Raw genomic sequence first — 13,798 nt, 5'->3', positions numbered from 1 at the left:
ATAGTTCTGGTTTGTTTTGTTTTAGGTATGATGCATTGTGTATTCTCCTTCGTCACAGCAAGAACGTGCGGTTTTGGTTTGCTCACAATGTCCTTTTTAATGTTTCAAATCGATTTTCTGAATACCTTTTGGAGTGCCCTAGTGCAGAAGTGAGAGGTGCATTTGCTAAGCTTATAGTTTTCATTGCACATTTTTCCTTGCAAGATGGGCCATGTCCTTCACCTTTTGCATCTCCTGGACCTTCTAGTCAGGTAATTAATTATGCCTTTGTTTATAGTTATTTGTATATTTACCCAAAAAAAAAGTTGAAGAGAGAAACCTGAATGTCTTTTTTTTTTTTTAATATTTACCACAATAACAGAGCCTGATACCTGAGTTCCATTAAAATTACTGGATAAAAAGCAACAGTAAATATTTGCCCTTTAAAAATGTGTTAAAAATGTGTGGGTGACCTGGGGTATGATTCAGTGGTTGAGAACATTCCTAAAATGTACAAGGCTCTGATTTCCATCTCTAGCACAGAAGGGAATTTTCTTAAAGAGATAAATTGTGTGTGTGTGTGCGCATGCTTTTTAAACATTTATTTTGTATTTGTTGTGCATGTGCCACAGCAGAAGTGTAATGGTCGGAGAGCAACTTGTGAGAGTCAGTTCTCTCCGTCCACCATGTGGGTTCTAGGGCTCAAACTCCTGGCCCTCTGTTTGGGTGGTAAGCTCTCCCACTTTACCCACTGAGCTATCTCCCCAGGCCTATTTTTTAATTAGCTTACAAAATAGTGTTTCCATGTGGGATTTTCGTATCTACTTCATTTTGGTGGTGGTTTGGTTGGTTTGTTTGTTTGTTTGTTTGTTTGTTTTAGTTTTTCAAGACAGGGTTTCTCTGTGAAACAGTCCTGGCTGTCCTGGAACTCACTTTGTAGACCAGGCTGGCCTTGAACTCACAGAGATCCGCCTGCCTCTGCCTCCCGAGTGCTGGGATTAAAGGCGTGCATCACCACGCCTGGCTTGTTGGGATTTTTTAATGAGCATTTTTGGTTTAATTGCAGCAAAGTAAATATATATATATATATATATATATATATATAATTAACTCAAAAGCTAAGTGTAGTGGCACATGCTTGTAACTCTACTACCTGGGAAGGTAAGGCAGGGGGGATTGAGAGTTCAAAGACAACTGGGTTCTGCATATTGAGACCCTGTCTCAAAACAAAATTAATTAAAGGAAAAAGGAAAGATGGGAAACCTACTTGAGGTCTTCATTCCCTTTGGCAAGAATCAATTTTTAATAGTTTGTGGCACAGGCCTATAATCCCAGCCTCTTCAGAAGCTAAGGCTGGAGAATTGCAAATTCAAAGCCAGCTTGGGCCAACTTAGTTGAGACGCTTCTCTATTAGTAAGAAGAGATCTTGGGATATAGCTCAGTGGCAAAGTTCTTCTCTAGCATTAGCATACACAAGGCCTTGGATCAATCTTGTGGTGGTAGGCAGGGTAGTTAGAGTTCATGTGATCAGTTATTCCAGAGAAGTATTCTTGTGTTCAACATATACATACATGTCCCCTTTTTACAAGAGTATAATTATTTTTTCCCCTTGTTGAGAATTAACTAGTGTTTTCTCCTTTACAGGCTTATGACAACTTAAGCTTGAGTGACCACTTACTAAGAGCAGTACTAAATCTCTTGAGGAGGGAAGTTTCAGAGCATGGACGTCATTTACAGCAGTATTTCAACTTATTTGTAATGTATGCCAATTTAGGTAAGAATTGAAATTTTCATAATCTCTTTTTTTTGTTTTGTTTTTTTTTTTCGAGACAGGGTTTTCTCTGTGTAGCTTTGCGCCTTTCCTGGAACTCGCTCTGTAGACCAGGCTGGCTTTGAACTCACAAAGATTGGCCTGGCTCTGCCTCCCCATTGCTGGAATTAAAGGCATGCACCACCACCGCCCGGCCCATAATCTCTGTTTTAAAGTATTACGTTAAATGAGTCATCCACAAGGTCAAATGATGAACTATAAAGATTTTTCTTTACATCATACCTTTTCCTCTGTGTGCTTTATAATTTTTTATGTATACCTCTGATAAACACAGGTGAAAGTTTGTTCAGTTTTGCCTCCTTAAGCAATGATACTGCATCTGTTTGCTTTATTATTTTATGTACATTGGTGTTTTACCTGCATATGTGCCTATATGAGGGTGTTGGATTCCCTAGAACAGGGCTGCCTCTGTTTGACAGCTTTCCTTCTCAAAGTAGCTTGCTCTTCTAATATTACCTGCTTGTTCTTGTTCAGTTACTACTAGAACTGTACCGAAATATCATGCTCTATTGAATTCCACTATTTTTGTTGCAAAAGATTGGATCCAGGGAGAACACTTGTCTACCACAAACATGGGCATTGCTTAGGGGCACACCTTTAATTTTAGCACTAGGGAGGCAGATTGATCTGTAAGTTTGAGGCCAGCCTGTCTAATAGTGAGTTGTGAGTTCTAGACCAGCCAGAGTGACAGTGAGATTGTGTCTCAAAAAAGCAACAAATAATTCTTGCATTGTTACTTTGGTGTTTCTTTTAATTAGCTTGGACAGGAAATATATGTCCTATAATAATAGAAATCACTAAAATTGTCAGCAGGGCGGTGGTGGCGCACTCCTTTAACCCCAACACTCCTTTAACCCCAGCACTTGGGAGGCAGAGGCAGGCAGATCTCTGTGAGTTCAAGGCCATCTTGGTCTATAGAGTGAGTTCCAGGACAGACAAAGCTACACAGAGAAACCCTATCTTGGCGGGGTGGGGGGGTGAGGGGTGGCGGGGGGAATTGCCAATAAGGTATTAGTATGCTTACCTTAAAATAACTATTGGCAAATTCCATATTAATGATAATTCTATTTGACCATATTCATAACTGGTTCAGAAACTTAGAGAATTATTTTTTTAATGACTTATTTAAAAGTTTAAAAAAAAAAAACACCCACACAGCTTTTACATTGAAATTTGAGTTCTGTGCCCAAGCAGAACTTACTGAGTAATGGCCCTCTTCTCATTTGTCTTTATGGTTGGTTGTGATGTCCAGCCTATGCTGCATACCAGAACCCTATTTCTCACTTAATCGCTCTTATAATAGGGATTACAGTCTAGTTCACATCTAGACTTTAAATTTTCCTGGCTGTAAGGTCTTCCTTGTCCTGTTGTCTACACACTTATAGCCAAATGGTCACTGTTTTGCATAGAATTCAATATTAAAACTGCTAAAGTGGTAAATTTATTATCCTAGTTAAGTAAGTCTGAATCCAGGTAAAAACAGTGTGTTCCTAATTATAATGTGATAGGCAAGAGTTAGGCATAATCCAGCCGGGCGGTGGTGGCGCACGCCTTTAATCCCAGCACTTGAGAGGCGGAGCCAGGCGGATCTCTGTGAGTTCAAGGCCAGCCTGGTCTACAGAGTGAGTTCCAGAACAAGCACCAAAGCTACACTGGGAAATTCTGCCTTGAAAAACCAAAAAAAAAAAAAAAATTAGGCATAATCCTAGCTCTTGGGGAGACACAAGTAAGTAGATCTCTCAATTTGAGGCTGGCCTGGTCTACATAGTGACTTCTAGAACAGCCAGGACTGCATAAGGAAGCCCTATCTAAAAAAAAAAAAGTGATAGACCTGGGTTAGAAAGTTCGCTGAATGGTTAAAGTGCTTGTTGTAAAAGAGTTCAAATCCTCAGAACTCATGTAAATGCTGAGTGATGTATGATAGTTTGTAATTTCAGCCTGAAAAGGTTGAGACAAGGTATCCGCAGAGCAAGCTGGCTAGTAAAATAAAGTATCTGCAAGCTCTAGGTCTGAGAGATCCTGCCACAGAGGATAAGGTGGACGAGCTTTTCAGGAAGATTCTCAACATAACTTTGGTCTCCACAGACATGTGCACCATGAATATGCATACAAAGAGCAGGAAAATGATCGACAAATTTTTTTTTATAAATTATTTTTATTTTATGTGCATTGGTGTTTGCCTACATGTATATTTGAGTGAGGGTACCAGATCCCCTAGAATTGGAGTTACAGACAGTTATGAGCTGCCATGTGGGTGCTGGGAATTGAACCCAGGTCCTCTGGAAGAGCAGTCAGTGCTCTTAACCTCTTTGCCATCCCTCCAGCCTAGACAAATATTTTTAATAACTGTTGGTTTTGTTCACGAAGTTCTTTCGATCCTAATGTTTTCCTTCCCCATTTTTCTCCTTCTCTGTCTGTTTTCTTGTCTTCCTTTTGACTGCAGGAGTGGCAGAGAAGACACAGCTGCTGAAACTGAGTGTGCCTGCTACCTTTATGCTTGTGTCGTTAGATGAAGGTCCTGGTCCTCCAATTAAATACCAGTATGCTGAATTAGGCAAATTATACTCAGTAGTCTCACAACTAATCCGATGTTGCAATGTCTCCTCAAGAATGCAGTCTTCAATCAATGGTAATGTATTCTTGGCAGTAGTTTTTGAATGCTCTGGGTCAGATCTAGAACTAGATTAAATATAATACTGAGGATAGTTAAATACAAAATAAGGATGTGAAGGAAGGTCCATGCTTGCAATATTTTACAGTATTTGAAGTCCTGTACCTTTTCACATGATTAATATAAAAGTCATTTTCTGCTTTCTACTAGGTTAAATTTGTAAATTTTTTTGTGTTAGTATACCTAATCATTGTAATACACAGTACTACTTTTCTTCATTATGCTTAGGAAACTTGACCTACAGCTCGTTTTTCTAAAACACATTCACAGGCCATTTTCTGAGAAGTCTGCATTGTTGTTGTAGAGAAGCTTATTGGTTGTTCATTGGCGACAAATCTGTATTTATTTTAGGTAATCCTTCTCTTCCAAATCCTTTTGGTGATCCTAATTTATCACAACCTATAATGCCAATTCAACAAAATGTGGTAGACATTTTATTTGTGAGAACAAGTTATGTGAAGAAAATTATCGAAGACTGCAGTAACTCTGATGAGACCGTCAAATTGCTTCGCTTTTGCTGCTGGGAGAATCCTCAGTTCTCATCTACCGTCCTCAGTGAACTTCTTTGGCAGGTTAAAAAAAAAACATAACCATTGCTAAATCACTATTACTTGATTTGTTGTCCATTTATCCATTATTCACTGTGTCTTATTTCTAGGTTGCATATTCCTATACTTATGAACTCCGGCCCTATTTGGATCTGCTTTTACAAATCTTACTGATTGAAGATTCCTGGCAGACTCACAGGTAAATGCCCTTTTAACATCAATGAACTGAATTGTTTTGGTTTGGGACAGGGTTTCTCTCTGTAGCTTTGGAGACTTTCCAGGAACTCACTCTGTATCTCAGGCTGGCCTTGAACTCACAGAGATCCTCCTGCCTCTCCCTTCCAAGTGCTGAGATTAAAGGCGTGCACCACCACCCCGGCCTGAATTGTTTTTTAATAAAAAAAAAAAAAACCATCAATAGACTTTGTTATACATATGAGTTCTTGGGAGGCAGAGGCAGGCAGATCTCTGAGTTTCAAGCTAGCCAGGGCTGCAGAGAACACCTTGTCTCAAAAAACACCTTAGGTGGAACAGCAAAATGACTCAGTAGATAAGGGTACTTGTTTCTGCCTGATGACCTGAGTTTGGCCATGGTTAAAGGGAAAACCAATTCTCTCCAGCTGTCCACTGGCATGTACACACACACACACACACACACACACACACACACACACGAATGTGTATTTGGTTATCTTAATAAATATATACTTGGGCTAGAGAGATGGCTCAGCCATTAAGAGCACTGACTGCTCTTCCCGAGGTCCTGAGTTCAATTCCCAGCAACCATATGGTGGCTCACGACCACCTGTATGAGATCTGGTGCCCTCTTCTGGCCTGTAGGGACACATGCAGACAGAACACTGTATGTATAATAAATAAATAAATCTTTTTTAAAAAATAAATATAACCAGGCAGCGGTGGCACAGGCCTTTAATCCCAGCACTCGGGAGGCAGAGCCAGGTGGATCTCTCTGAGTTTGAGGACAGCCTGGTCTTATAGAGTGAGATCCAGGACAGGCACCAAAACTACACAAGAGAAACCCTGTCTCAAAACAATATATACTGCTAACTCATTAACATTGAACTTATAGCCAACAGCTTATACCTCACACCTGATGTGAGCTTCCCTAATACACATTTTCTGTAAGATACATCACAGCTTAGGAACACTAGGCAGCACTACAGCACTTCAGTGCTATACTTGAAGGCCATTTAAAACGGCAAAAGAGGATACTTCTTCATAGTTTGAAACTGAAACAAGGCAGAGTCACTTTATTCAATCTCTGCTAGGAAAGTGCCAGTTCTGGTCAACTTGATTTGCTACTTTCCATATGATCACAGACAGCTAACAACACACTTTAAGTACTGATTTTTTTTTTTTTTTTTTTTTTTTTTTGGTTTTTCAAGACAGGGTTTCTCTGTGTAGCTTTGCGCCTTTCCTGGAACTCACTTGGTAAACCAGGCTGGCCTCGAACTCACAGAGATCCGCCTGGCTCTGCCTCCCGAGTGCTGGGATTAAAGGCGTGCGCCATCACCGCCCGGCTAAGTACTGATTTTTAAAATTATCCATTCTTGGGGCTGTAGAGATGGCTCGACTATCTTTTTAAGATGACCCAGATTCAGTTCCTAACACCCACATAGTTGCTCAAAACCCTCTAACTCCAGTTCTCTGGGATCTGACACACTCTTCTGATTCCTAAAGGCACCAGGCACGTAAGTGATGCATATGTGTACATGCAGGAAAAATATGCCTACACTACACCTACACATAAAATAATTTAAACCTTTTAAAAATGCCAATGTTGCCGGGCAGTGGTGGTGTACGCCTTTAATCCCAGCACTCGGGAGGCAGAGGCAGGTGGATCTCTGTGAGTTGGAGGCCAGCCTGGTCTACAGCACGAGCTCCAGGAAAGGCACCAAAACTACACAGAGAAACCCTGTCTCGAGAAAAAAAAAAAAAAAAAAAAGAGAGAGAATAAAAATGCCAATGTTTAGTGTTAGTGGAGATTGCAGATGCCAGAATTTACAAATTTGATCATTTTTTAACATTGTATGTTTCAGATTACTGTTACAGAAATAGCAGTAAGCAAAGAACCAGTTTTCTTAGATGCTAAATGTTATAAAGCTGTCAACCATTGATACTTCACTCATGAGATAATTTTAATGTGTCTAGGTTCTAGTATTTTGCTTTTTAAAACAGTGTTTAAGATTATATAGCTTTTAGGAAGTAATGACATATGGACCTTTAATCCCAGCACTCTAATGCAGAGGCAGGAAGATCCCTTTGTGTTCTGAGCCAGCCAAGACTACATAGCAAGATCCTTTCTGAAAAAAATAGAAAATGTATAGCTTTATAGTTAGACATATCTAAATTTTCTTTTTAGTGTATAATGTGATGAAAACATAGATTGGGTTAACTTTGAGAAATAAAGTAGTCATTTAACTCAGGCTTGAAAATAATCTCAGAGAGCAAGCGAGTCTCTTTAAGTTCAAGACCCATCTGGTCAACAGAATGAGTTCCGGGACAGCGAAGTCTATACAAATAAACTCTGTTTTGAAAAAAAACAGGAAGAAGGAAATGCATAGTGTAGCTTTTATTTATTTATTTTTTTTAGTTTAGTGGGTAAATAAATAGGTCTCAGGTATTTATAGTGTCTTCCCATGTGTCCTGCATTGCTAAGATAGTACTGCTTAAAGATGGTATTTGGAAAACTGTTGATATTAATGAGAATAAAGCATGATTTGGCAAAAGTGATGTTTCAGCAGTTTATGTCAGTAAGGGTGGTAGTAGCTTAATGACAGAGCATTTAATCTAATGTGGGTTAGGCTGGCCCTCACCCTCAGCACCGCTCCACCTCAAAAAACAAAAAACAAAAAAAAACTGAGAAGTAGAATTTCTGTGTAGTATCTTTTTTTGGGGGGGGGGGGGTTTGAGACAGGGTTTCTCTGTAGCTTTGCGCCTTTCCTGGAACTCACTTGGTAGCCCAGGCTGGCCTCGAACTCACAGAGATCCGCCTGGCTCTGCCTCCCGAATGCTGGGATTAAAGGCGTGCACCATTACTACCCAGCTCTGTGTAGTATCTTAGATCAAGCAGCAAGAAGCCTATACCCATTTAGATACTCTTGGTTCTTCCCAGCCTCAGCAACCATTAATCTGCTTTCTTCTATAGTTTGCCTATTAGTAGTTTGCCAAAATGGAATTATAACATTCAGCATTTTGTGTCTAATTGCTTTCCTTCAGTGTAATGTTTGCAAGATTCATTTACATTATACTCATTATAATATATATTCATTATATTATATATTGTATAATATATATGAATATATAATCATTATATTATACATTACATATATATAATACTATATATTAGTATTTTATTTCCTTTTTATGGCTGAATGATACTTAGTCTTACAGGTATGTCATATTTTGTTTATTGATTGGCAGGTAATGCCTAACACAAAATAAACAGGCACTGGGCATGGTGGCACAAGCATGTAATCTCAGCAGTTGGGAGGCTGTGACAGTCAGATTGAGAGGTCAAAGCCATTCTGTGCTGCTTAATGAGACCCTTTCTCAAAAACAAGAGACAAAAATAAAGCGAATTATTCTCAACTACAGTGTTTGTGAACTTGTTTGTTAACTTTTTTAAGTTTGTGTTATTCTTGAGTGTCCTGACTTTGCTTCTGGTAATATATTTACACTTCCTAAGAAAAGCAATTTGAACAAGTAAAGTTTGTTAGGGCACAGACTTGACTCAGACTGGTTGGCAACTGTTTGACCCTAGGCAAGCTGTTAATTTTGTCATCTTCTCCAAAATTTAATAGTAGTATGTATTGTCCAGTATGAAACAACTGAACTCACAGACATTTACTGGGTGACATGTAATAAGACACTCAATAAATGTTAGCTTCTATTAGATTTTAGAGGTTTTTATCTTCTGATTGTTTTTCAGAATTCATAATGCCCTTAAAGGAATTCCAGATGACCGAGACGGGCTGTTTGACACAATCCAGCGTTCTAAGAATCACTATCAAAAAAGAGCATACCAGTGTATAAAATGTATGGTAGCTCTCTTTAGCAGTTGTCCTGTTGCTTACCAGATCTTGCAGGTGAGAGTGTTTTCTTAAAATTTCATAGAAATTTGAATCAGAGTTAAAGATGCTATATTAAAGGGCTAAGGCTGTAACTCTGTGGTATACTGTTTACCCAGAATGTACAAAACCTTGAAGCTTTTGTACCCCAGCACCACAAACAATAGGAAAGGAAAAAATGACATTAAGATCTTGTTTTAGCTGGGTGGTGGTGGTGCATGCACTTAGGAGGCAGAGGCAGGTGGATCTCTGAATTCGAGGCTAGCCTGGTCTATAAAATGAGTTCCAGGACAGCAAGGACTAAAGAAGGAAACCCTGTTTTGAAAAACTTAAAAAAAGATCTTGTTTTAATCCAGGTATGGTGGGTATCCATCTATAACCCCAATATTCAAGGCTAAGGAAAGAGGACAATAGGTTCAACAACAGCCAGGGCTACATAGCAAGACAGAATTCTGAGTTTGTGGGGTGGTTATCATTTTAAATGTTCTTGGGATACTCCAAATCCTCTTATATGTGTATATGGTTTTACTTTTGAAGGGCAATGGAGATCTTAAAAGGAAATGGACCTGGGCAGTGGAATGGCTTGGAGATGAACTCGAAAGAAGACCATACACTGGCAATCCTCAATACACTTACAACAATTGGTCTCCCCCAGTGCAAAGCAATGAAACATCAAATGGCTATTTCTTGGAGAGATCACATAGTGCTAGGATGACACTTGCAAAAGCTTGTGAACTCTGTCCTGAGGAGGTAAAAAAAGCCACCAGTCTACAAGAGATAGAAATGGAAGAAAGCAAAGTAATTCTTTATTAGGCCACTGGTTGTGTATTAATGACAGTGTTGTTTCTTTCTTTTTTTTTTTTTTTGTTTTTGTTTTTTTGTTTTTCGAGACAGGGTTTCTCTGTGTAGCTTTGCGCCTTTCCTGGAACTCGCTTTGGAGACCAGGCTGGCCTTGAACTCACAGAGATCCGCCTGGCTCTGCCTCCCGAGTGCTGGGATTAAAGGCGTGCACCACCACCGCCCGGCCAGTGTTGTTTCTTAAAGGCTTTGCTAGAGTTGTGCTTGCTTTAATATTAGTGATATGTTACGTTAATGAAGATGCCTCCTAGAGAAATTACTATGCTATAACCTCAGAAATGCATTTTTAAGAGAATACAAATTAGGAGTTTTTAATTGTTTTTTAAACCTTTATGTGTATGGGTGCTTTGTCTGCATATATGTCTGTGCACCATGTGCCTTCCTGGTGCCCATGGAGGCTAGAAGAAAGGATGTTAGATCCCCTGGAACTGGAGTTTAACAGATTATTGTGAGCTGCAGTTTGGGTATTAGGACTTGAACTTGGGTCCTCTAGAAGAACAGCAAGTTCTCTTTACCTCTGAGCCATCTCTCCAGCTCCATTCCCTCGCCCCCTTTAACATCATTCCTTTACTCTGTATGTGTGTGCATATGAACCATAGCACATCTGAAGGTAAATTTTTTCAAATTAAAATATAACCACATTATTTTCCCCTTTTAGTTACTCCCATGTTACACCCCCCCCCCTTGTTTTGTCTTAGATTCATGGCTTCTTTTTCTTTAAATGTTGTTACATATATCTATATTCCTAAATCTACAAATAACCTGCTCAGTATATATAAAGTTACTTATATGTTTATTATTTTAGGGCTGACCATTTGGTATTGGATAAGTAATTGGGGGACTCTTCCTGGGGGATATAATTTTCCTGCTTTCAGCATTCTTTGTTTACCTTTAGTTCTCTATCTAGGCTTGAAATCTCATGACATTTCCTCTTTCCATGTTAGCACATCTGTTGGTATCCTTGTTTAGGCAGCCATGTATGTATGGCTTCCCTGGCATTTCTAGGAGACAGTCTTAGAGCAGACATCCTGCTCCTCTGGCTCTTTATAATCTTCTGCTCCCTCAGTGTTTGGGGAGGTTCCCTGAGCCTTAGGTTTCAGGAGTAATAAACAGTTTTTAAAAGTTATTGCTAAGTCAACAAGAGTTAGCAGTGAGTTTGATGTTGCCTGCGTTGTTCTTTTTTTTTTTTTTTTAATTAGGAACCAGATGACCAAGATGCCCCAGATGAGCATGAATCACCTCCACCAGAAGATGCCCCATTATACCCCCATTCCCCTGGATCTCAGTATCAGCAGGTAAACAGGAGTCAGATAGTGGGGTTAACCTCTACAGTGGTTCTCAACTTTCCTAATGCTGTGACCCTTGAATACAGTTCATGTTGTGGTAACCCCCAACTATAAAATTACTTTCATTGCTACTTAATAACTGTGATTTTGCCGGGCGGTGGTGGCGCACGCCTTTAATCCCAGCACTCGGGAGGCAGAGGCAGGCAGATCTTTGTGAGTTCGAGGCCAGCCTGGTCTCCAAAGCAAGGTCCAGGAAAGGCGCAAAGCTACACAGAGAAACCCTATCTCGAAAAACCAAAAAAAAAAAAAAAACAACTGATTTTGCTACTGTTATGAATCATAATTTAAATATCAGATATGCAGGAAATCTGATATGTGACTCCTGTAAAAAGGTAATTCAGACCACCCCCAGAGGTTGCAACCCAAAGATTGAGAACCACTGCTCTGGAACCAATCTCATTCTTACTTGTAAAGGATGGCTTTTTACCATGACTGTAAACTCAGAGATTATCTAAACTAACTTTGGGTACATGATCAAAAAAGAATGGTTGGAGTGGGGTCATGGTGCAAATTTAACTTGCCCCAGTGATGTTGTTCCCTTACCAAATAGATATGTCTTATACTAATATAGAGTGGGTAAAACTGCATGATTCTTCTCAGCATAAAATCATAATCATTGCTCAGTGTGAAGAATTATGGCGACACTTCTTCGGCTAAATCTGCTAGTGGATTCTGAAAACACAAAGATATGGCAGTGAAATAATGTTGCTTAATTAGCCTGGGGTTTCATTGGCAGTAAAAATTATGGGGAATTTGGCATGTTTCTACAGGTGATTAACTGTCAAATTACAAAAGTGAGTAAAGAAATAATGTCCTAAATGGGAACATTCCTAAAATGTAGATGTGGCCAAATCAAATGTTTTGAGGTGGCAGTAGTGTACAAATGGACACTGGCTTCCTGGCATGGTACAGAGTGCTAAAACTCAAGAGTGTATGACTTACCTTTAACCCCAGCACTCAGGAGACAGAGATGGGCAGATCTCTTGAGTTTGAGACAAGCCAGGACTACATATTAAGACCCTGTCTTTGGAGGGGTGAGGGCTTGAGATCTGTTGACAGTCTAATCCTCACAAGTTCTCAGATGTTACTGATCTGGAAAGCATGCCATGAGAACAGCACTTAAGGCAACTTACCTTTTAGGGTATAAGTGGAACCACAAGGAATAATTGGTGTTTTTTCCATGTAGTTATTTTCATAATCTAGAATAATTGTACATGAAGCCTAAAATCTTGGTCTGGCTTATGGGTTTATAAAGAAAACACCCCGTCAGGTTCAGGCATTTAAAAAGATAAAGAACAGTTACTGTGACTCTCATCTGTAATTCCAGTACTGGGAGAGGCAGAAACAGCCTGGTTGACATAGTAAGTTTCTTTTCTTTTTTCTTTTACTTTTTTAATTTTATTTTTTTATTTTTGTTTTTCAAGACTGGATTTCTGTGTGTTTCCCTGGCTATTCTAGAACTTGCTCTATAGACCAGGCTGACATCTAACTCAGACATCTGCTTGCCTCTGCCTCCTGAGTGCTGGTATTAAAGGAAAGGCAACATAGTGAGTTTCAAGGCCAGCCAGGGCTACATACACAACTAGTCCCTAGCCTTTAAAAAAAAAAAAATTCAGGAACCAGCACAGAAGTTACTTTGATCAGCCCTAAGAAAGCTCATATTTTAATCTAGCCTAGTTACTTTTTCTTCAGCCTTGTTGTGATCTCAGTAGCATTAATAATTAACATTAATAATTTTGTCTGCATAAGCAGTTGCACCTATGGATTTCAGGTCATGGTCAGTCAGGTTTATCCTGTGAAAGAGTCAGTGTTCATGTAGGCTAGCCCTCACATCATTCTTTGAAAACTAAGCCAGGAACAGTAATGGGTATTTTACACACACACCTTAAACATTTGTTGGCACTGGGCTAGCAAAATGAGTCAGTGGGTAAAGGCGTTTACCATACAAGCCCCATCTGAGTTCAGTCCCTAGGACCAACCATTATAGTAAAAGGAGAAAATAACTCCTGTCCTCTGACCTTCACATACATATTATGATATACATACCTACACATATACTAATAGGATTATATTTTTTCTTTTTTTATGTGTATTAGTGTTTTGTTTGCATGTATAAAGTGAACTGGAAGCCCTAGGACTATAGTTAAAGATGGTGGTGAGCCACTATGTGAGTGCTGGGAATCAAATCTAGTTCCTTTGTAAGAGTAGCCGGTGCTCTTAACCACTGAGCTGTCTCTAGTCCCTAAATTTACGTATTTGACACTAAAAAAAAAATCACTTTGGACAAAGATTTTTACATACCTACCCAGTCATTTGGTCTTTAGGCCCCTGAGGTTTGTATTTGCCCGTAAGATTTTTCCTTTTCAACCAGTTTTCGTTACTAGGCAAGTGTATTTAAAAGTAAGTCCTAAGAATAAAATAAATGTTTACATTCCCAACAATTTCAACTCATGGTTTTAAAGTGTGCTTGCTGT

The 13,798-nt window shown here is 39.3% G+C and overlaps 1 protein-coding gene across 1 annotated transcript in view; it reads left to right on the top strand.

The window, feature by feature from the left end:
- The window catches only part of Usp9x (ubiquitin specific peptidase 9 X-linked), a 120,982-nt gene that overhangs the window by 103,038 nt on the left and 4,146 nt on the right, over positions 1-13,798 (top strand). The window contains 8 exon segments of the mRNA XM_052739061.1: positions 26-251; positions 1,624-1,753; positions 4,254-4,439; positions 4,833-5,053; positions 5,140-5,228; positions 8,982-9,138; positions 9,658-9,870; positions 11,178-11,273. Coding sequence (XP_052595021.1) covers positions 26-251; positions 1,624-1,753; positions 4,254-4,439; positions 4,833-5,053; positions 5,140-5,228; positions 8,982-9,138; positions 9,658-9,870; positions 11,178-11,273 — 1,318 coding nt within the window.

Source organism: Peromyscus californicus, unplaced genomic scaffold, assembly GCF_007827085.1.
Source record: "Peromyscus californicus insignis strain IS unplaced genomic scaffold, ASM782708v3 Scaffold_10__1_contigs__length_136768540, whole genome shotgun sequence".
NCBI lineage: Eukaryota > Metazoa > Chordata > Mammalia > Rodentia > Cricetidae > Peromyscus > Peromyscus californicus.
The sequence above is the reverse complement of the archived record's forward strand: the minus strand, read 5'-3'. Positions and strand labels throughout refer to the sequence as shown.